Source organism: Mastomys coucha, unplaced genomic scaffold, assembly GCF_008632895.1.
Source record: "Mastomys coucha isolate ucsf_1 unplaced genomic scaffold, UCSF_Mcou_1 pScaffold22, whole genome shotgun sequence".
In the NCBI taxonomy this organism is placed as follows: domain Eukaryota; kingdom Metazoa; phylum Chordata; class Mammalia; order Rodentia; family Muridae; genus Mastomys; species Mastomys coucha.
The window spans coordinates 214,362,995-214,386,479 of NW_022196905.1; the positions used below are offsets into that span (position 1 = coordinate 214,362,995).

Sequence of the window (23,485 nt, forward strand, 5' to 3'; positions counted from 1 at the left end):
CTAGTAAAGGAACATTAACTAAATTTCTTAAAAAGTAATGAAAGAGAACAAACTGTAAAAAGGCAGCCAAAAAAGGCAAACATCTGTTACAGAACATGTCTCACTTGACTTCCTTTTAATGTTCTTAGGAATAAATTTATGAACTAGAGAAGCTTTAGCACTAATTAGCTTGTTTTCATCAAACAAAATGCACCAGACATGGATGTTGAATATGAATGAAAACTTCAGTAGTAACAGTAAGTAGATAAAGTAATGGCAGACAGGGTAAAGGCTGCAGGCTTTTGATTTATGGCTGTGAATTAGGTGTTTATTTATATTGTTATGATTTACTTCTAATGATGGCCAATAAAACAGTCTTTTAAAAGCTGTGTATTCAGTGAACAATGGATGGATTAGGAAAGGGTCCTTCTTCAGTCACACCTGTAGGCTCCTGAGATGTTACAGCGATTCAGAGCTGAAAAAGGACGGGTTTGTAGCACAAAGTAGCCAGAGCAGTAATAAAGGCGGTTTTCAGTATTGCACAGCCACATATAAGCCTGCATATAAAAAAACTTTGGACCAAAATTTTTCAGGAATTTAGAAAACTTTGAGTTTTAGAGGGGTACAAAAGTAAGTTGCTCAAAAAATTGGTATCCCTTTGTCCATGTTTGCAATAAGATATGTGGATGTTCCCAGTGAGGGGAGACACAGGCCAGCACACTGGCCTGTGGTGGTTGGAACAGATCAAGGGAGACACCAGAAATCAAATGACTTAAGGTTTTTTTTTTTATGTATTATCATATATATGAAAAGATATTAACAAAAATGTGTTGGTTTTTCTGAGCTTCTCAAATTTCAGACTCAGATGAGAAAATATTTACTTCTTTATAGTACTAGTGGAGTTGATGGAGGATGAGGAAAATGACACGTAGATACACATATAACCCCGTGCATGCAGATATATGCATACACATACACACATATATCCCTGCATATACTCCTATGTACACAAAAATATACACAAATAACCACATATATGCTTGACTATACACAAATACACATAAACCCCACATATATGTACATACACACACACACACACACACACATATATATATATATACCCTGCATAAATACACAAACATATACACACATGTACACATGCATATGTACACATACACATATGTAACCCCACATACATATACATGGTACAGATGTGCACATATATACATATAAACACATATGATAAGCATTTATATACCTGCACATATACACACATATACACACACACATATATATATACACACACACAGTTGTACTCACATCTACACATCTACATATACATACATATGCATATATATATGCAAACAGAAATACACATATAAGCATAAGTATGGAACAGAACCAGTGAAAAGCACATGTATGATACCATTATTAGGAAGAAGAAAATGGGAAGAAAAACTGGTTTAAGGATGTCAGAAGTATTTTGCTGAAAACGTCTATTTTTCTATACTGGGTTAAAAAGATTCAAAGTCTCCTAAATGGTTTGACAGCTGGAGTGGCCTCTCCCTCATTTCTCTTCTCTGCAGTCAGCATTCATTCTCCTTTTAATGATTCTCTCTTGGCTATGTTTCCTATTCTTTTTTTTTTTTTTTTTTTTTTTTTTTTGGTTTTTTTCGAGACAGGGTTTCTCTGTATAGCCCTGGCTGTCCTGGAACTCACTCTGGAGACCAGGCTGGCCTCGAACTCAGAAATCCGCCTGCCTCTGCCTCCCAAGTGCTGGGATTAAAGGCGTGCGCCACCACCGCCCGGCTATGTTTCCTATTCTTTCTCATCATCTGCCACTCATTAGACAGTGTCTTGGGCTTCCCATGGGACATGCTGCAGTGGCTGTTGAAACTCCTACATCTGATCCAAGAGCACAAACTCAAATCCTTGAATCTTAGAAGATCCTAATGGCAAAAAAATAAATCACAGTGAGACCAATCTAGAAGTAGGGAACTACATTCCATTTGTTATAGATGTCAAGAAGTGGAGGTGATATGCACGTGGGTTACTCAGGCTCAGTGAGGAATTCCTGATGCATTCCAAGGTTGTTTGTGTGTCAACCATGAAGGATAACATTTTTTAAATTGGATATTTTATTTGTTTACATTTCAAATATTATTTCCTTTCCCAGTTTTCCTTCTGCAAACCTCCTTTGCCATTCCCCTCTTGTCTTGCTTCTGAGGGTGTTCCCACACCCACCTACCCACTCCCACCTCACCACCCTAGCATTCCTCTACAGTGGGGTATCAAGGCTTCACAGGATCAAGGGTCTCCTCTCCCACTGATACCGGATAAGGCCCCTTCAGCCCCTTCAGTCCTTCCCCTAACTCCTTATTGGGTTTCTGTGCTCAGTCTAATGGTTGTCTGTAAGCAACTACATCTATATTGGTCAGGATCTGGCAGAGCCTCTCAGGAGACAGCTGTATCAGGCTCCTGTCAGCAAGCACTTCTTGGCATCCTCAATAGTCTCTGGGTTTGATGTCTGCATGTTGGATGGATCCCAGTCTCTGGATGGCCTTTCCTTCAGTCTCTGTTCTACTCTTTGTTACTATATTTTCTTTAGACAGGAGCAATTCTGGGTTAAAATTTTGGAGATGGGTGGGTGGCCCCATTCCTTAACTGGCACTCCATACCTAACCTCTAAATATGGTCTTGACAGGTTCACACTTCCATTTGTGGAGTATTTCAGCTAATGTCATCCCTGAGGGGTCCTAGGAGGCTCTTGCTTTCCTGGCACCTGGGACTTTCTGGTTGCTATCACCAGTTCCCCATCCCCCATTGCTACACACCTCTGTTCAATTTCCTGACACTCTGTACATCTCCTCCATCTCCTCCTGTGCCTGATTCTGCCTCTCTTTTACCCCTCCCCTCTTCTCTTCCTCCCAAGTCCCTCCCACATTCTACTTCCCTTGATTATATTGTTCCACCTTCTAAGTAGGACTGAAGCATCTACTCTTTGGTCTTCCTTCCTCTTGAGCTTCATGTGGTCTGTGAGTTGTATTGTGGGAATTCCACGCTCTTTATCTAATATCCACTTATCAATGAGTACATATGTATGTTCTTTTGTGACTGAGTTACCTAACTCAGGATATTTTCTAGATCCATTCATTTACTTGTGAATTTAGTGAAGTCATTGTTTCTAATTGCTGAATAGTATTCCATTGTAAAAATGTACCACATTTTATTTATTCATTCCTCTGTTGAGGGGCATCTGGGTTGTTTATCCAGTCTGTTAGACTATGTCTTTTTATTGGGGAATTGAGTCCATTGATGTTAAGATTTATTAAAGAATAGTGATTATTGATTACTGTTATTTTTGTTGTTAGAGGTGGAATTATGTTTATGTGGCTATCTTCTTTTGGGTTTGTTGAAACAAAATTACTTTCTTGCTTTTTCTAGGGTGTAGTTTTATGTTTTAAGATTTTTTTTTTTTGTATGCTCATAGGATTTGTTATCACATACACATTCCTGGAAATGATAGTCACCTATTTACAAATAGCTGTCTTTCAGATGGACTTACTGGGAAGCAATCACTTCCCCTTCTTCTTTTTGCCTTTGTATCTAAGGGTTGTGTTTACACCCCATGTATAGATAGGGAGGTAGGCTGGCAGTGGGGGTATGGGAAGTGGGGGTGGGGAGGGTGCTAGTGGGGGGTGAGTGGATGGGAACTGGGGAGCTAGAGGGGTGGTAGGCTTGCTAGGCATGTACAAGACCCTAGTCTCAGTCTCCAGAATGGACAAACAAACAAATGAACAAACAAGCCTCTGGCTCTACAGGAAGGTTGGAGTGAGCTTTGCTGAGCCATCTTGTGTAACATCCCTTATTCTGAAAGGCAAAAGGCTAGCATGGAGTTCCTAGCTCTCCCTTTGGCACGTCTGCTTGTTCTGTAAAGATACAAAAGGAAATACTGCAATTGAGATCACCTTATGTATGGAGATTAGTTTGGTTCTGGGAATAGGTTTGGTAACATCCACCTGTACTTTGAGGAATACAGCCTGTAGTGAAGTGGCTTGTATGCTTTTAAGGCTCCCCTGTGGTTTGTGTGCATTCTGGGCACTCTTAAATTCAAGAATACAGAACCAATGACTTATAAAACCCATCCAAAATGTATTTGGTGACTTTTTGGTGCTGCATGTTTGCTAATGATTGACCTTTCCTTCCCATTCAAGTAATTTCTCAGCTGGCAAGCTGTAAGAACTGTGTCTCCTGCTTCTTCGTAGTTGATAGGGGCATCACTGACTCCCATAGAACAAGCAGTTAATAGTTCAGCCTACAGGAAAGCCTCTCAGTTAATGTCCCATGCTTTGATGTGTAATTTAAGTACATATGTATACACTAGAAATGATCTTGTTGAAAACTTATTATCTTACTTTGAATGGTATGTTTATATATCATGTTTTATATGTAATCTGGCAGGGACATAACACAATTTAAAACTATGAAAATTCTTTATGGCTCAGAAAAATACCCCTTTAACTACATTTGGGATACTATGGAATAGTATGTCAATTATAGAAAATCTTTCTATAGCAAATATAGTTTAGATATTCACCTCAGCAGGGTAAAATCAATCTGTTTAGCAGTAACATACAAAATGGAAGGCTAAAGAAGTTCTATAATTAATCAGTGTAAGTTTAATCATTACACTGTGAAGAACTGAAAAAAAATAAAAACAAATTTTGGAAGGAGGATAGGGATTGATGGCTTAGACAGCTGTTTTTCTAAAAGGAAGCCTGAGGTGTAATAATATTGTTTACACAGGTTTCCAGAGGTGAGTCTCTGTGCCAGCTAATTCTGATATTTGAAATGATATGTGGGGCAAGGAGTCTGGGAAGTGATGAGAGATAAATCTATTCAGGTTGTTACAAAATAATTGAAAGCTGTACCAGGAGAGTTTGATTAGAAGCTTATATATTCTTCAAGTGTTTAGGAACATGAAAGCTGTGTTTCTAGGCAGAAGTAGGAATTTAAGGAAGTTGAAAGAAGCAGGTGAGGGCTGTGCAAAGAGGAAGCATTTCAAGGGAAATGCAGTTGAGCTCTTAAGGAAGAGTGCACTTGAGATTTGAGTATAGAAGTCTGTAGAAGACTAACCCTTAAGAGGAAAAACCCTTTCAACAAAAACCTGCATTCATAGTTCAAAAAAGAAACTACAAACAGATTGACAGAAAAACCAAAACCAAATTCCCAAATCTTTTCTAGTTGGGTTTTTCTAATCTTTTCTAGAAGAAAGGGGCACAGATGGAGGAAGTGACTCCATGAGTTTACAGAAGAGGAGAGGGCAAGGGCAAGAAAGCATCCCAGGAGAGAGGTCCTCATATGGCACACGTTGTTATGGAAAGCTTGCCAGGAAGCAAGAGAGAGAACAACCCCCAGCAAGAGCTGTTTAAGGAGTGCCTTCACCAGGGCAGGACATCCCAAGCCAAGTGCAGCTCCTGTAAACGTATGGGACACAAACATTAAAAGTTAAGGTTTAGGAACCTTTAGTAGTTTTGTAGCCACGAATACGGAACATTATGAAATCAACTGTGAAAAGCCTGGCTTTGGGGTTCAATATCGCTTATGGGTTTGTGCACAAATTTAAAAAAATACAATATTATTTTTGGAGTAGCTGTTTACTTTGAAAAAGAATGTATGATCCAGGTAATCTGAATGCACTGATCTGTTTTCTTTCTCTTTATTTCTCCTTACTTTTAAAATTATTTTCCCATACATTACATCCTGACTGCAGTTTTCCCTCCCTCCAACCTCCCCTCTCCTCCAGATCCACTCCTCCTTTTCCCTTAAAAAAGAGAGAGAGAGAGCTGACCTCCCTAACCTTACCCCCACCCAGGGATATTTACTGAACATAGCTTAACAAGTTCCAATATGACTAGGCACAAACCCTCTATCCAGGCTGGACAAGGCAAACCAGTAGGAGAGTCAGAGATACTTTCCATTCTCATTACTGGGAGTCCTACAAGAACATGAAGCTACACAATCATAATGTATATGCAGAGGACCCAGCTCAATCCATACAGGGTCCAAGTTTGTGGGTTCAGTTTCTGTGAGCCCCTATGAACCCTGCTTATTTGTTTCTGTGGGCTATGTTCAACAGCTGTCCTCAATCACACTAGCTTCTACAGTCATTCCTCTCCTTCTTCTGCAGTTTCCCTGGCCCTGCTTTATGTTTGCTGTGGGTCTCTGCATCTGCTCCCATCAGTTGGGAAGCCTCTCTGATGACAATTGGGCTAGGCACTAACCTATGAGTATAGCAGATTTTCATTAGGAATCATTTCATTGACTTCTTTTGGGGGTAGGTAATTATTCTGGCTTATTTTGTGTCAACTTGACACAAGCTGGAGTTATCACAGAAAAGGATCTTCAGGTTAGGACATGCTGATCCATGAGACCCAGCTGTGGGGCATTTTCTCAATTAGTGATTCAGGAGGGAGGGCCCCTTGTGGGTGGTCCCATCTCTGGACTGGTGGTCTTGGGTTCTATAAGAAAGCAAGCTGAGCAAGCCAGGGGAAGCAAGCCAGTAAGGAACATCCCTCCATGGCCTCTGCATCAGCTCCTGCTTCCTGGCCTGCTTGAGTTCCAGTCATGGCTTCCTCTAGTGATCAAAAGCAATGTGGAAGTAAGCTGAATAAACCTTTTCCTCCCCAACTTGCTTCTTGGTCATGATTTTTGTGTAGGAATAGAAACCCTGACTAAGACAGTAATTAAATTTATTTATTACATCTCAATATCAGCCTCTCCTCTTTCCCAGATCCTCCCCACATTCCTTCTGCCCTTCTGCTTTGAGATTGGGGAGCACCCATTTAGGTATCACCCCTAAATGCACCCCCCATTGAGAATTTTCTGTTTAATGCTATACTCCATTTTTAATTGGGTTATTTGGTTTGTTGGTGTATAACTTACTGAATTCTTTATAGATTTTGGCTATTATCTCTCTGTCGGGTATAGGGTTAGTGAAGATCTTTCCTCAATTTGCTGCAGCAAGGGAAACACTTCTCCATTGCTGGTGGAAGCACAAATTTATACAGCTACTATGGAAATTAATATGGAGGTTACTCAGAAAGTTGGGAGTCAATCTATCCCAAAAACTTAGCTATACCACTTCTGTGCATATACCAGAAGGTTGCTTCATTCTTCCTTAAGGACACTTGCTCCACTATGTTCATAGCAGCTTTACTCATCATAACCAGAAACTGAAAACAACCTAGATGTCCCTCAACTGAAAAAATTGATAAAGAAAATGTACATTGACACAATGGAGCATTACTCAGCTGTTAAAAACAGTAACATCATAAAATTTGCAGGCAAATGTATAGAACTAGAAAAGATCATCCTGAGTGAGGTAACTCAGACTCAGAAGTACGCACACGGTATCTTTTCACTCATGAAGTTCTCATTTTCTAATGTAATTGTAGAAAAAGAATCTTAGTACTTAGAAGTAAATATCACAAGAGAGCAAGAGTATATACAGCTAAGATTGTATCTGAAGAAATATGATATAAAACAAAGCTTAGATTTGTAGGTGAGAGCTATGATTAAAAACAAATGAATTATGTCTTCAAACAATTGCAACATCTTTACATTTCATCTTTATGTTGCCTTTTATGTTTTCTGAGGATTTATATAAGATATGTTCTTGCTTCATTTATCAAAGACACACTTGAAGCTTAAATGTGAACAGAAAAGACAGGTTTTCCACACAGTACGCACATGTCATATTATACCACAAAGCCTTCCATTAGCAATGACCTCCCATGCTCCATTTTTCCCTCAGGTATCAGGATTTCTTCAAATTTCTCATACCTATTTTTTTTCAAAAGTAATGATCATGGGCAATTATGAAGTGGATGAAATGGATTTGCTTTACCTTTGCCTTACACTGGTCAGAGGTGATGACTGGTTATTCCAAGCTATTATGGGGTGATCTTCCCATCTAGTGTTATAATTGGTTAGTATTAAAGAAATGTATAGGAAAACTAAGTATCGAACATTGTTGTATAATAACTCGGAGTGACTCTAGCACCTTACACCAGTCTTGGTTTGAATGACACGTGGAAGACATTTTTCACAGAATGTAAATTGGTTTCTCTTACTGAACTGTTTTCCTGGGTATTTTTATATTACTCTTTTGGGTTGTGCTAACAAAGCACAATGTATATGGCTTAACAGTTAATTATCTCATAATTCTGGAAGCTGAAAATCTAAGCTTATGCTGCCAGCAAGAGTATTTTTTCTTCCTTTATTTGGAACTTTTTTTTTTTTTTTTTTACCTCTTTGCCCTGTGTCATCACAGGATTTTATTCTTATGCCTCTTCCTTTTCTTGACCTCATCATTGAACGTCTCAGTTTTTGAAGCATTTGAGAAAAATATATACATAGGAATTAAGGCTTTAAGAATTTGAGGGTGATGTAGTTTAGTTCATAATTCTTTGACAACTAGGAATTTGATATCTATATCTGATACACATACCAAATATTTACAATTAGGAAATATTTCACATCATTCTTCTACTTATATTTCCTTATTAACCTGATTTAAAGTTATTTTTAATTTTCATAGATGGCATTCATTTTGTAAAATGTTACATAAGATATTTTTTAAGATTGTAAAGATTTATTTACAGTGTCAAATAAATATAATTTTATCTATAATACATTTACAAAACACCCTTTTGCCAATATTATTACTAAGAGTTATATATCTGGGTGCAAAAAATACTGATGAAGATTCAACAATTACACTACTTTGAGCATACATACATATTCATCATGGATATTGGGTTTATGATATATTTTAGAATGTAAATATATTTTTATTATGAAGATTTATTCTTCACTTGAAACTGTAACAACATAAATGAAATTAAAAGCTTACAGGTAGTCAAGTTATTTTCTTCTTATCTCAACTCTTTACAGAGACCCCTTAAGAAGAAAGTTCTACAACCTATCAAGAAAGAACTGAAGCCAGACAAAAGGTTGGTCTTTTATAACAGAGAAGGAAAACACTAATAAGTGTGTTTATTTTTCATGTTGATGATATACCTGATGACTTTAGTACTGAAATATAAGGAAGTATAGGTTGTTGAGAGCTCAGTTAATTGTGTTACTTGTGTGCAAGTATATGAATGAGTATGCATGCTGAAGCCAGAGTTGGACATTGAGCATCTTCATTTATTGCTAGTCATTTATTACCTGAGACAAGGTTTCACACTGAGCCAGACCCTCGGCTAGACTGGCTGGCCAGCAAGCTCTCCAGATCTACCTATCTTTTTGCCATGTACTGGTATTTGATTTTTTACATGGGTATGAGGGATTTGAAATCAGGTCCCCTGGCTTGCAGAGCAAATTTTATGAAAAGGTCAGTTTCCAGATGTGTGCTTTTTCATAAACTGGAAATGCATTCATTAATTAACATTATTGGAGAATCTGGGACTATAGAGTAACTGGAAACTAACTATGGAATTCTACAAAGGAGAAGAGTCCAGAGGGGGAATTCTGGGTCTGAATGTAAACTCTTCTTCAATTACTGACTGGCCTCTGAACTGTGCATGTGCAAAACAAACCACCGAGTACAGTCTAAAGTAAAAACTTGAACAATTAATTTTTATTGGATTACTTGGCTACATTAAAAGGAGAGCTGAAGAGACTGCTGAGTGGTCATGATCCTGTGCTGCTCTGGAGAGGATGTTAAGTCCCTAACACTCACATTAGGTGGATCATGGCAGGGAATCTGGTATTCTTTCTGTCCTCTGTAGGTAACAGCCTACATATGCATGACCCCTTCCCCTATACACATATTTAAAAATAAAATAAATCTTTAAAGAATTATTCTAGATGTTGGAATATGTGCATTGTAAGGAAAATTTTATGTACAAGATGATATTCATAAAGACAGGGGCCTCTCCAGCATAGAAAGGGAAGCTATTAAAATAATGAAGAAAATTCTAGACATAGGACATTTAAAGACAAACCACCAATTAACTAGACCAATGTAGTCATAAACAAGCCTATATTCAACACATTATTAAAAAAAGCAACTAAACAAAGACAAAACAAAAGCCAAAAAAAAAAACCCAAGCAAGCCAAAAAAAAACCCCCTCAAACCAAAAACTAAACAAAAAATTTGTACAATTTATAAAAATCAAACAGAAAACAATGAAATTTAAGATAAACAATGAAGCAATTAACAAACCCGAAAGTTCTTTGAAAAGATGAATGAAATTTATATGCTTCTATTACATTTGATTTTCAAAAGGATGAGAGAATCTGAAAATTAATAACATCAAAAATGAAAGAAAGGGGATTATTCTATATCCTGTGACATGAAAATGAAAATAGGTACTGTGTAAACTATTTAATGATAATTACATTCAAGTAAAAGACAAAAACTAAATTTTGTTAGAAAAAAATAATATGACAAAACTGACACAAGAAGAAATAGAAAGCCTAAGCAACCCATGTCTGTTAATCGGATGCTATTTTAACTTCCCATAAATAAACTTGTTTTAAAAATAATAAAGTTAACTGTCACAAGTATGTGATAGTGTTTTTCTTACAAATATTCTTCTGCTGGATAGTTTTATTGGGAAATCCCTTTCCTTATAGATGTTACTAAATTAAAATTATTCTAGCCCTATTATTAGTAAGAAATTTCACATTCTCAGATATTATCATTTGTTGCAGTTGATTGCCTAGATCTAGCCAGCTAATTTGAATTCTAAGCATTTCCTCATATAAGCCACTTATCTGCTACAGCAATGGTTCTCAACCTGTGGGGTGTAACCCCCACAGGTTTCTTTGCTTTGTTCTTTAAATATGTCTATGTGTATATGTACATGTGTATACAGATGCCTGCAGAAGCTAGAGTTGGGCATCAGATCCCATGAAGCTGTAGTTACAGGTTATATCATGGACATCAGGCAGCAAACTTCAGTCTTCTGAAAAGCAGCAATTCTTAACTCCTGAGTCATCCAACTCTATCCATTTAATTAAGAAACTTTATATACGATATATTTCAATTATATTTTCTCCTCCATCAACTTCTCCTAGATCTCCCATACCCAATTTATGTCCTTTCTCTCTCTCATGAAAATTCCCACAAAAAATCACAGCAAACAACCGAAAATCCAATAATACAAAAAGTGCCCAAGCAAAACAAAATAAGAAGCATGTATATATAAAAATGGAATTTATTTGTATTGTCCAATTACTCCTGGGCTTAGGGCCTACCCTCTTGTGTGGTTGATATACCTAGTGAAACTTTATTGGAGAAAATTGATTTTCCCTTTGCTAGTGGATATCAAGAGCCAGTAGCTTCTTTGTTAGAGATGGGGCACCATGTCAATTTCCCCAACTCAGTGCTGGGATCTAAGATGGACCCTGTGTTAACCCTATGCTGAGACACTTCTTGTTTGAACATGAGCAGGTCTAGTGCTTGCTAACACAGTCTCTCTGAATGTCTATGTCCTGTTGTGTTTGGACATCATTGGTCACCTACAGCTTCCTCCTCTTCCGAAAGTCCCCCAAGCCTTGAGGGGAGGGGGTGGTTGAAGATATCTTTAAATCATAACCTCTGAAAGCTTTTAATCTCTGTGTACACTTGTGAAGACTGTTGAAAAGTAGTAAGATTAAGATATGCTTGAGAAAGCTCTAACTATATTTAAGGAGAAAGAAGAAACATTTTGAGGAAAATCAGTTTCAGTTCAATCAAATTGCCTAACTAATATTTTTAGGCTTTATTTATTTATTTATTTATTTATTTATTTATTAGATATGTCTTTATTGACATTTCAAATGTTCTCCCCTTTTCTGGTTTCCTCTCTGAAATACTCCCTATTCCGTCCCCTTCCTCTGCTCACCAGCCCACCCCCTTCCACTTCCTGGCCCTGCCGCTTGCCTACACTGGGGCACAAAACCTTCACAGGACTAAGGGCCTCTCCTCCAATTGATGACTGACTAGGGCCATCCTTTGCTACATATGCAGCTGGAGCCATGAGTCCTACCGTGTGTACTCTTTGGTTGGTGGTTTAGTCCCTGGGAGCTCTGGGGGTACTGGTTACTTCATATTGTTGTTTCTCCTATGGGGCTGCAAACCCTTCAGCTCCTTGGGTTCTTTCTCTAGCTTCTTCAATGGGGACCCTGTGCTCAGTCCCAATGGATGGACACAGTCTCCCACAGAAAGAGGAAGCACTGCATCAAAGGCAAACTGACGTCCACTGCAGTTAACAATTCAGAACAGGTGCTGCTTTAGAAACTGCACTGTGTCTCCACCACGATTTCCTGAGCTATGACACTAGAGTGAGGTGTGGGCTTATGCTTTAGACACCTGTTCATGAAGCTGATGCGCTTTAGATGCCAACTTCTGGGAAACGTAGCTCATTTTGAAAAGAATTCTGATAAGAAAAAGAAAAAAAGAAAGCTTGATTATTTTTCCACATAGTTTATTCTACCTGTGTTCTTTTTTTCCTTTTTTCTCCATTTACCTGTTATAAAAAGGAGAACCATTGCCTTCAGTGTATCTGGGAGAAGAAGAAAGATATATCTGGAGATAAATATAAGATAATTATAATTATGTAACTATGATGTTAGGAGAAAAGTACTTGTGATCAGTTTTAATTGGTAAAATGAATGGCTCGCCTCTGGGCATGCCTGTGTGGGATTATCTTAATTGCATTAGTGGAGAATGAGATCTGAACACCAGCGTGCATCCATCTGATTGTGGATACGAGTTGACCAGCAGCATTAAGCTTGTGCTGCCTTAATTCTTCACCATGATGGACTGAACCTTCAACTGTGAGTTAAAATAAATTCTCCCTTAAAGAACTCTTCTCAGTATTTTACCTCAGCAACAGGAAAGGGTAATTAGACAATACTGAGCATCTTTATAGGCTAAATGATAATGTTGCATAAATGCATATGCATGTGGATATACACATATATGCACAAATGAATAGAGAACTTCAGAAGTAATGCTTTATTGCATGTTGATGTAACCCTGGCCATAGTTTCCTCAATTAACCATTGTTGTCAGGAGCTCTGTCATCTACTCTGCCACACTGTTTAGAATAGCATATTCTACCACACTGATCACCCCTCAAGTCCATATTATTTTAGTAGGTCACATATTGCCCATCACACATCTGTCATTATCTTGGGTCTCATAATTACTGTCCACCTGTGTTATTAGAGTAAAAACCCAAGGAGGACAAAGCAGAGGTTCCTGTGCTCTGGTGTTCTGTATTCACCAGTGTATTCTTGGTACTAGATCTCCAACTTGAACATTACACTGTAAGTAAATAGTCACATGAACAAACATATATGCTCAGTACTAGAACCAAATTTAGAACTTATCTCCACTTTTGTAATATAATTTAACAGATGACCCAGTACCACAGCAAATATGGTCCTGTGGCAATTCTAATCTTTTCACCCCCTCTTGTGTGATGGCCCTTGAGCTGTAGGTATAGTGATTTTGTTACATGTGTATTGAATGATTTGGCCACTCAATTGTCAAGAATACTCTGCATTTTGACCAGTTGTGGGTATCTGTAATTGTTTCAATATGCTGCAAAAAGAATCTTCTTTGATGAGGGTTGAGAACTATACTTATCTATGGGTGTAAGAGTTAAGTACATATTTACTCACAACACACATTTAAACCACATAACAATTCCATGAAGAAAATAAATTAACTATTCCTATTTATATAAGAAAACAGAGACTAATTAATTACCTCAAAATCATACATTATAAATAGCAAAAGGAGCTTGAACCCAGGCAGGTAGTATTAAAACTCTTTATCACCCAAATGTTACACAGATGTACAATGGAATGGAACTATTGGGGAAAAGAAATGAATGTGTGTCGCGTCCACCCTCGACCAGCAAGAATGACGCAACACACTCTCGGGCTCTTCTCCAGCAGTTTATTCAGGAACCTTTAAGAATTTTTCTGACCCCGAGGAAAGCCAACCCACAGGTTAAATACTGTATGGTCAGCCACCCAGGTAAAGCCACGTGGTGCTATCTAACAGGCCCACATAGCGGAAGCAAGCCAGTTGCCTCAGTCCATAACCAAATAAGGAGTTGTTTACTTCAAGAGTGCTCGCCATCAGACTGGCGGGGGGCGGCGGCCAGCGCCATCTTTGAGGTGTGGTGCTTCGCAGCTCTCCACAAATGTGAATTCAATTAACATGTGTTTTTCATCTGAATCCATTACTATCAATATGGTGTTTCATTTTGAATGTTCACTTGGCACAAAGTAGAATCACCTGGGAAAGGAGCCTCACTAAAGAGTTCTCTAGGTTACATTATTCTATGGACATGCTGCTGATATATTTTCTTAATTGGAAGACCCACCCTAAATGTGAGTGACACCATTCAGGACTGGGTCCCTGGCTGACTGGAAAGGAAAAAGTTGTTGAGCACTAGCTTACAAGCATTAATTCATTGCTTTCTGTTCTTAACCCTGGATATGATGTGAATAACTGCTACCTTGATTTACTTGCAATAATGAACTGTAACCTGTGATCATGAGCCAAATAAACTCATCTATCTATCTATCTATCTATCTATCTATCTATCTATCTATCTATCTATCTATCTATCTACTATCTATCCATCTCTACCTACCTATCTACCTACCTACCCATCCATCTATTTATTCTTCTCTTATACATTACGTACTGACCGAAATTTCTCCTCCCTCCTTCCTCTTTCCCCAAGATCCACTCTTATTTAAAAACAAGAGCAGGCCTTCCAGGGATATAATAAGTTCTAATAAGACTAGGAAATAATCTTCATATTAAGGTTGGACTAGGCAACCCACTGGGAAGGAAAAGGTACACAAAGCAGGCAAAAGAGTCAAAGATGCCCCTCAATCCCACTCCTAGGGGTCCCATAATAACACCAAACTACATAAACATGATGTATATGCAGAGGACCTAGTTGCGACCCATGCAGGCTTAGTCTCTATGATCCCCTATGAGCCCTGCTTAGTTGATTCTTAAGGGCAGTATTCTACTGGTGTAGATCCCTCTGGCTCCTACAATCCTCTCTCTGCATCTTTTGTGAGGTTCCATTTGGCTCCCCTTAGTGTTTGTTTGCCTTTTGGTCTCTGTATCCATACCATCAGTTACTGGATGTTGCCTCTCTGATGATCCTTGGGCTAAGCACTGATCCATGGGTATACCAGAATATCATTAGGAATAAAAAACATTGAGTAATACTAGTTATAAGTTAAGCATTTGGTTATTTCTTTTTATTTATTTATTTATTTAATTTTTATTTTGTCATATTCTTTAAAATTTATAAAATATTGTAATAATAAAATGAGTATTATAAAAATTATTTGATATAAAACAACAATCAATTGAACAATCTGATGAAGATGCTTGTCTACAGCAATACTGAAAATACATACGTTTTTCTCAATATAAATTTTAAATAACTCCAAACATTAACTGTATATCTTAAAATAATACATCACTACTAGTATTTTTTTAAATGAACATAAGTACATAAAGTCTTTTATGTTTGTTTGTTTTGTTTTTAGTAGAGCTTAAAATTTTGGCTCTTACTGTGGTATAAGACCAAAATAAGAAAAATTTTTAGACATTGGAGTTCATTGTAATAAGGCTTCAATAACCCTCATATCACCTCATTGTAATAAGTACTTCAATGACCCTCATATCACCAAAGGGTTTTACCTCCATCGTAGCTAAGCTAAGTGTTAAAAGTTCTACTGTGCCAAGGAATGAATTTTAGGCACGATTTTTTTTTTTCTTGGTTTTTTGAGACAGGGTTTCTCTGTGTAGCCCCGGCTGTCCTGGAACTCACTCTGTAGACCAGGCTGGCCTCGAACTCAGAAATCCACCTGCCTCTGCCTCCCAAGTGCTGGGATTAAAGGCATGCGCCACCACCGCCCGGCTTAGGCACGATTTTTGATACAGATTTCCTACTATGGTCAAAGCTATTTAACTTGAGTGATTGTCTTCATTCTTAGCAAACAGAGAACAGGTTACATTCATTTAAGAAATTGTGTGTGTATTAAGATGGTCTATCTGTGAAGTCATTCACCAACTGTTTCAATGAACAATGGTTCTGCTTGGAGGGTGGCACAGATATTAGGTGAGGGTAAGAATCTGGTTCATTGGCTGTGATTATTTTGAAAAGCATTCATCTCAGAGAAAGAGTAACTTACAAAGTTCTCTTCTTCAAACTTGATACAATAGTTACAAACACCAAGCAAAGCATTCAGTCTCACTCTTTGTTGTTCTTTTACAAGCTACCTCCCAAGTTAATTGTCTGCATTTCTTTTGGCTGTATAAATAATTTTGAAATATGTAAGCTGTTCTGAAAATCATAGTATGGTGTAAAAACATCAAATAAACAATCCCACTAATAGGCTGAGATAGGAGAACCTGATCTGAAGACCATTACGTGGTACACAGCAAGACACTGTCATGTACAAACATGCAAAAAGTGTATATGGATTGTACAATATTGGAGCTATTTCTCCAATTACCAAATTAGAGAGACCACTGGATGACAGCCAACAAATTTCTGATTCCTCATATTTTTGGATTTTAATCAATTAAGATATTAAGAAAAAGTAATTGTTATTTCCTGTCATTTTGTTGTTAGAGGTGGAGTTAGGTTTGTGTGGGTTTGTTGAAAGATTAATTTCTTGCTTCTTCTAGGGTATAGTTTTGCTGTTTATGTTGGTGTTTTCCATCTATTATCCTTTGTAGGGCTGGATTTGTGGAAAGATATTGTGTGAATTTGGTTTTGTCATGGAGTATCTTTTTTTCCATCTATGGTAATTGAGAGTGTTGCTGGGTATAGTAGCCTGGGCTGGCATTTGTGTTCTTTTAGCGTCTGTATGACATCTGCCCAGCATCTTCTAGCTCTTAAAGTCTCTGGTGAGAAGTCTGGTGTAATTTGGAGGGGCCTGCCTTTATATGTTACTTGACCTTTTCCTTACTGCTTTTAATATTCTTTCTTTGTTTAGTGCATTTGGTGTTTTGATTATTATATGACGGGAGGAATTTCTTTTCTGGTCCAGTCTATTTGGAGTTCTTTAGTCTTCTTGTATGTTCATGGGCATCTCTTTCTTTAGGTTAAGGAAGTTTTCTTCTATAATTTTTTGAAGATATTTATTGGCTCTTTAAGTTGGGAATATTCACTCTCTTCTATACCTATTATCCTCAGGTTTGGTCTTCTCATTGTGTCCTGGATTTCCTGGATGTTTTGGGTTAGGAGCTTTTTGCATTTTGCATTTTCTTTGACTGTTGTGTCAATGTTTTCTATGGTGTCTTTTGTCCCTGAGATTCCCTATTCCATCTCTTGTATTCTGTTGTTGATGCTTGCACCTATGACTCCTGATCTTTTTCCTAGGCTTTCTAACTCTAGGGTTGTCTCCCTTTGTGATTTCTTTATTGTTTTTATTTCTATTTTTAGAACCTGGATGGTTTTGTTCATTTCCTTCACCTGTTTGTGCTTTCCTGTAGTTCTTTAAGGGATTTTTGTGTTTCCTTTTTAAGGGCTTCTAGCTGTTTACCTGTGTTCTCCTTTATTTCTTTGAGGGAGTTATTTATGTCCTTCTTCAAGTCCTTTTTCTTCATCATGAGAGGTGATTTTAGATCTGAATCTTGCTTTTCCAGTGTGATGGTGTGTCCAGGACTTGCTATGGTGGGAGAATTGGGTTCTGATGATGCCACATAATGTTGGTTTTTGTTGCTTATGTTCTTATGCTTGCCTCCTGACATCTGATTATCTCTAGTGCTACCTGCCCTGGCTTAATCTGACTGGGGCCTGTCCTTCCTGTGATCATGGTTGTGTCAGAACTCCTCAGATTCAAGCTGTCTCTGTGATCCTGTGATTCTGGGATCCTGTGATCATGGGCCTGTTAGAGTGCCAGGGAGTGGAGCTTCCTCTGGGTGTTGTGGGACTTCCTGTAAAATTTGCACCCAAGGTCTGCTCAGAGCACAGGCCAAGACAGACTGGAAGCAACCTGTGCCACTGGACTGGTGGAGTTCCTTTGTGCCTGGGTCCTGCTGGTCCCAGTCACTCCCAGTCACATTTGTTGGGACAAATGTGTCCTCTCTTTATTGGTATGGAAATTAATACAAGTTCTTGAAATGGAAGATAGTTATCTCCACCCAAATACTAAGGTGCACTAAATAAGGAAGTTCCCTCATGACTATGCCTTATTATTGCTGTCATGTATGGTAAATGGAGAAGTATCAATACTTTTTAACATAATTTTGTGGCACAAGCCTGTAACCCATGGATAGAAATAATATCAAGGCCAGCCAGGTTTACATATAAATTTCTAGACCAATTAGGGCCACATAGCAAGACTTTATCTTGAAAGAAAAAACAGCAAGAGACAAAGGACGTGTTTCTTCAATAGTCTGAACTTTATGGTAAGGTTTCTGTAAAGTTTTAAATAACTAATGTAGCCATCATTTCTTTGGCTTCTTTCATGACCACATGGCTCCCCTTTAACATTAGGAAACATATAGCTATATGCTATAGCTTTGGATTTAGACCTTTAGCATGTACAATGGCAACTCAAGGTAACTGAGACTGATCCACAATTAAGTACTTATAATATCTTAAAGAAGCCAAAAAAATATATTGTGACATTTTTTACTCTATGCAACAAGCAAAATGTAGGCAGGCAGATTTCTGAGTTCAAGGTCAGCCTGGTCTATAGAGTGAGCTCCAGGACAGCCAGGGCTACACAGAGAAACCCTGTCTTGAAAAACAAAAACAAAAAACAAAAAAAAACCCAAACCAAAACAAAACAAAAAAACAATTTTCCTTCTGATGAAATCTTGCCAGCTTACAGAATTAATGTGACTTATCTGGAATCACATAGCTGATCAAGTGACAATATTTGGAACTGGCCTCACATTTACTTTTGTACTGATAGTTTTTTAGAGTTAACAATGATGCCATAGCTGGTGAGAGTGCTTACCACCAATTCTGATTAACTGAATGTGAATCCATATGATGGAAAGAGAGAACCAAGTCTTGCAAGTTGCTCTTCGATGTCCACATGCACATTGACACATGCCTCCCTAAAATTGCTAGTAATTAATTTCTTATACAACACACAACAGTTCTAACTGGTAAAGCTATTCTTTTGTCATACTTAAAGCAACAATCATAAAATGAATCAGAGTCAGGCTTTGTTAATTGTTGGTTTTGCTGGAATTGTTAGAATTGTCAGACTCTTTGATGCTAGGTTGTTTGCAAAATATGCAAAGAAAATACTTTTTGTTAATTTTTGTTTTGAGTATTGTCTTTGAAATATATACATATAAAAGAAGTATTAAAAATATATTTAGAGATTATATTGGTTTGGGAAAAAGTCAATAGTAGGTTCTCTCTAGGGTCTAGAGCCTGAGTTTTACTACTGCCTGCCTGGGTTCAAGATCCTTTTGCTATTTATAATGTATGATTAATTAGCCTCTGTTTTCTTATATAAATGGGAATAGTTAATAATATTTTTTCATAGAATTGTTATGTGGTTTAAACATGTTATGTGGGTAAATATGTGAAGTACTTAATTCTTATACCCATAGATATAGTTCTCAATCCTTATCAAAGATGATTCTTTTTGCAGCATATGTAAACAATTACAGACACCCACAACTGGTCAAAATACAGAGAATTCCTGACAATTGAGCTGACCTTAAGTCCTTTAGACTGCTATTGGTTATTGCCTAGACATAAATTGGTGCTTTTGAGATATCTTATTATGGACATTGCTATGGTTTATAGGTGTCATAGCTGGCAGGACCGTTGCTTACTGTCTCTACTGGTAGCTTCAGTATATAACTTTCTAGCGTCATGAAAGCTAATCCTCAGGGAGGAGATTTCTAGGTATAGCCAGTATTATTCTTTCATGTCTTGTGTCTGAAGCGTATGGTCTCTTCAGCAATAGGGTCTTACCTTCAAATTCTAGTAGGAAAAGCATCATGCAAAGAATGTAGAAACTGTTTTCTGGATATTTCCATAGGCATGTTCTATAATTGTGTCTCAAACTTAAAACAGTTATGTTCAATTTCTCAGCCTTCTCTTCTATATATCTTCTTGCAGTTTGTATTCATATTGTCCATCTAATTACCTCAAGACTAACCAATCAGTCTATATTTCCCCATTATTATGTTTTTGGTTATCAAATAGATTAGATTAAGAAATGGGCAAGGGTTAGTGTGGTACATCTTTGAATATAACTGTGAGTGGTTTTCCAAGGAGGTCTAAATGAAGGGAGACTACATGCCTTGAATGTGGTAGAGCCATATCATGGGCCAGAGTCATAGAGTGACTGGAAAGCTGTATTGCCAGCTGTATTTACCAGTATTGCCCTTTCTTTGCTTCTTATTAATTTAAGATATGAAGAAGTAAATAATTACGGCTACAACTGCTTCTGTTGCCATGACTTCTCCATCATAGTGGACGGTAAACTTGGTCTGGTTTCATTTCTATCACTATACTAGAATATCAACCAAAAAGTAGCATAGGGGAGAAAGGTGAAGTGGATATTTTTTTTTGTTTTTTTGTGGAGCCTTAGTTGTGTCATGTGATGTTTTTCTGAAAACTGCTTTATGAGAGAATTTTTCACTGAAGCAGACACATGGGAGGAAGTTTTGCTGAGAACAGACATGTGGTGTTTTTCTGAAAACAGCCAAGAAAAAGGGCATGTGATGCTTTGCTAGAACAGGTGCTTGAGAAAACACATGATGTTTGGAAAGGATAGAAATATAACCCAATAGATAGCGGACAATGCTATGTGGTATTGGTTCACCTTGCCACTCTTTGCTGATCTTTGTTTGTGCTGCTTCCTTGGACTCCAGTCAATTTTGTAGAACCTTATAATTTAATCTGTATTGAACTGCCATTTGTGATTTGTGAATGGTGTTTGTGAGTGGATCATGGATTGAGCTACTGCACCTGTGACCTGGACTGCTGATCTGATAATGCAGACTGGATTCACTATAGAAAACAATTATTTTTAAAAAGGTCTATATCCTCCTTTGCCCTATTAAACTTTTCTTTCCACTACCTCTGGTGGGTGATGGGCTAAAAGAGAGGTTAAAATATTTAAGTACACTTATTAAAGTAAGGTTTTTTTGTTTTTTTGTTTTTTTTTTTTTTTTTTTAAATAACCCTACAAAGAGTTTATTTTAGTTCACAATTTCTGGTTTCAGTCCATCATACAAAAGATGTCATAGACAAGAACCTGAAATAGTTGGTCATTTAGTATAAAGGATGGAAAGAAATGAAATATAGACATGTTCACCTGCTTTTCTGCCTGCTTCTCTCAGCTGGGTTTCTCTTCCTACATCCTCTTCTACATCCTCCTACATCCTCTTCCTACATCCTCCTACATCTGCTTGGGGAATGATGCCAACTCTAATGGGGTATCTTCCTACAGCAATGAACAATCAATAGTTCTCCACAGGCATGCTCAGGTCATAGTTCATGCTCATCTTGATAATTTCTCAGTTGAGGCTCTCTTCCAAGTTGTTTCTAGTTTGTGTCAAGTTGACAGTTAAAACTAACCACCACAGGGTCAAAATAATTTCTTACTCCTTTTTTGCTTGGTCTAATACCTGGTATTCTTTCTTTGTTATGTAAAATTGATGATGTTACCCCATCATCAATCTGATAACAGATTTACACACTAAACTTAGAGGACCATGCTTTGCAAATTTTATTTTTCCATTTCTTTCTAAAGTGAAGACATTTGGTATTCTTTCGAATTCTCATATGATACTTATTATCCAGTTTCTCATAGTAAATAAATCAATGGATAAATATGGAAAATTGCTCTGATTAGCCTAGAACATTTAACTACTGAAAGAACGCTTCAATTTTCTTTATGAGATCTTTTCTTAGCTTCAGACTGTCCCTTCCAGTCTGCTAGTCCCTCCTCTTCAGGACAGCAAAATCAGTCTAGCAGAAGCTATTTCATTTCCAGTACATTCCTAGATACTGTGTAGCAAGCTAGAAGATAGATTAACTATATTCAGCTTTTGCCCCCTGCCCTCTGCCAGGCTAATTTGGAGTCTTGGCATGACTTAGTTACTTTATCCAAGTTGTTAGTCTAGTAAGTAGAGAGTGCCAGAGAAGATCACCTTGATGCCACCCCACTGGCATGAGGTTTTTATAGCTAGTAGGGAGTAGCTAGAAGAGGAATACATCTTTGAGGAACAATTCTGTCTTAATGCTTCACACTTACCTCCAAGTCTGGCTCTAGTCTGTACCTTCAGGGACTGAGAACCACTTTTCCCAGGATTGCCTTCTAGTTGAAGAACAACTAAGTTTAGGGCAGATGAAATCATCCTGTGGTATTTGGTTTGACTGGGGCTCTCATCCTTGTTTCTGGTTGCCTTGCCTTGAGTTTGCCTGCTTGCCATACTGTCAACAGTTACTGGTGTCTTGCTTACTACTATTGTCTAAACATTTGAACTTTCTCTTCTTTTATGTGGTGTTTCTACTCAATAGAGCTATACATCCCTGCAGGAGCAGGATCAAACACAGACCTTTGTATGACCAGTGACTGCTGTGCAAGCAGCACCCTGATTCCGAATCTAATTTGATCAGATCAGAAGCCTTGTACTGTCGAGGTTGCGGAGGAGGGGGAATTATAACACAAAGTGACTAGGTACCAACAGTCATAAAACTTAGTAGAGCCTGTTCGCTATAGCTACAGGTTGAAATGAATCCTCCTGTTGTCTCCCCTAGAGCCAAGATGGCCTGGTCTGTATACTCATTCATGAATACAGAACAGACATATTTCCACTAACATCCCCTGAAGGACACAGCAACAAGTAAAGAAAGTACTGGTCTTGTGAAATGTATAGATTTCGGCTGGGGGTGAGTGGCTGTAATTCTTGCCTGGAATCAGGAGGAAAATAACTGAGGAGGAACAAATCATGAAATAAAGATCACATAAAATTCCTCATCTTTAAATTACAGCACTGCACCAAAAGCAATGTGGAGGAATGAAATCCCAAGAATGGGAAGGTAGACTGTCAATGACTTTTTGTTAGAGGAACTTACAAAAGTGCTAATAGAGGGGCAGAGGTCTGAGGAAAGGAGCCGCCCAACTCCGAGGCGCTGCTCTGACAGTGTATGCCTTTCCTACGTTTCATCTCTTTTGTGGCTTATTACTGCTGTCTGTTTTTTGGACGTATTTTATTTGCTGTAATCAGAGTCCCTAATCAGAGTTCCTAAAAGATATATCTCATTGGAAATGTCAAAATCATTCAAATTGTTAAGGGACTTCATTACTGTTGCTTCTCTAAGAGCAATAGAGTCGATGAACAGGAGTCAGACCCTGAACCATCCTGCATCTATGTAGAGAGCAGAGAGATGGAGAGAGGCAGGAGAGCTAGATTTCCTGCCAGAAAAGCTTGGTTTGTGATCAGAGAACTGCCACGAGA

The 23,485-nt window shown here is 37.8% G+C and overlaps 1 protein-coding gene across 14 annotated transcripts in view; it reads left to right on the forward strand.

The window, feature by feature from the left end:
* Positions 1-23,485, forward strand: part of Iqcm (IQ motif containing M) — a 693,129-nt gene that overhangs the window by 472,178 nt on the left and 197,466 nt on the right. For all 14 annotated transcript variants that reach the window (XM_031340352.1, XM_031340354.1, XM_031340355.1 and 11 more), the window contains one exon: positions 8,938-8,996. In XM_031340352.1, the coding sequence (XP_031196212.1) occupies positions 8,938-8,996 (59 nt within the window). The remainder of the gene's footprint in view (positions 1-8,937; positions 8,997-23,485) is intronic.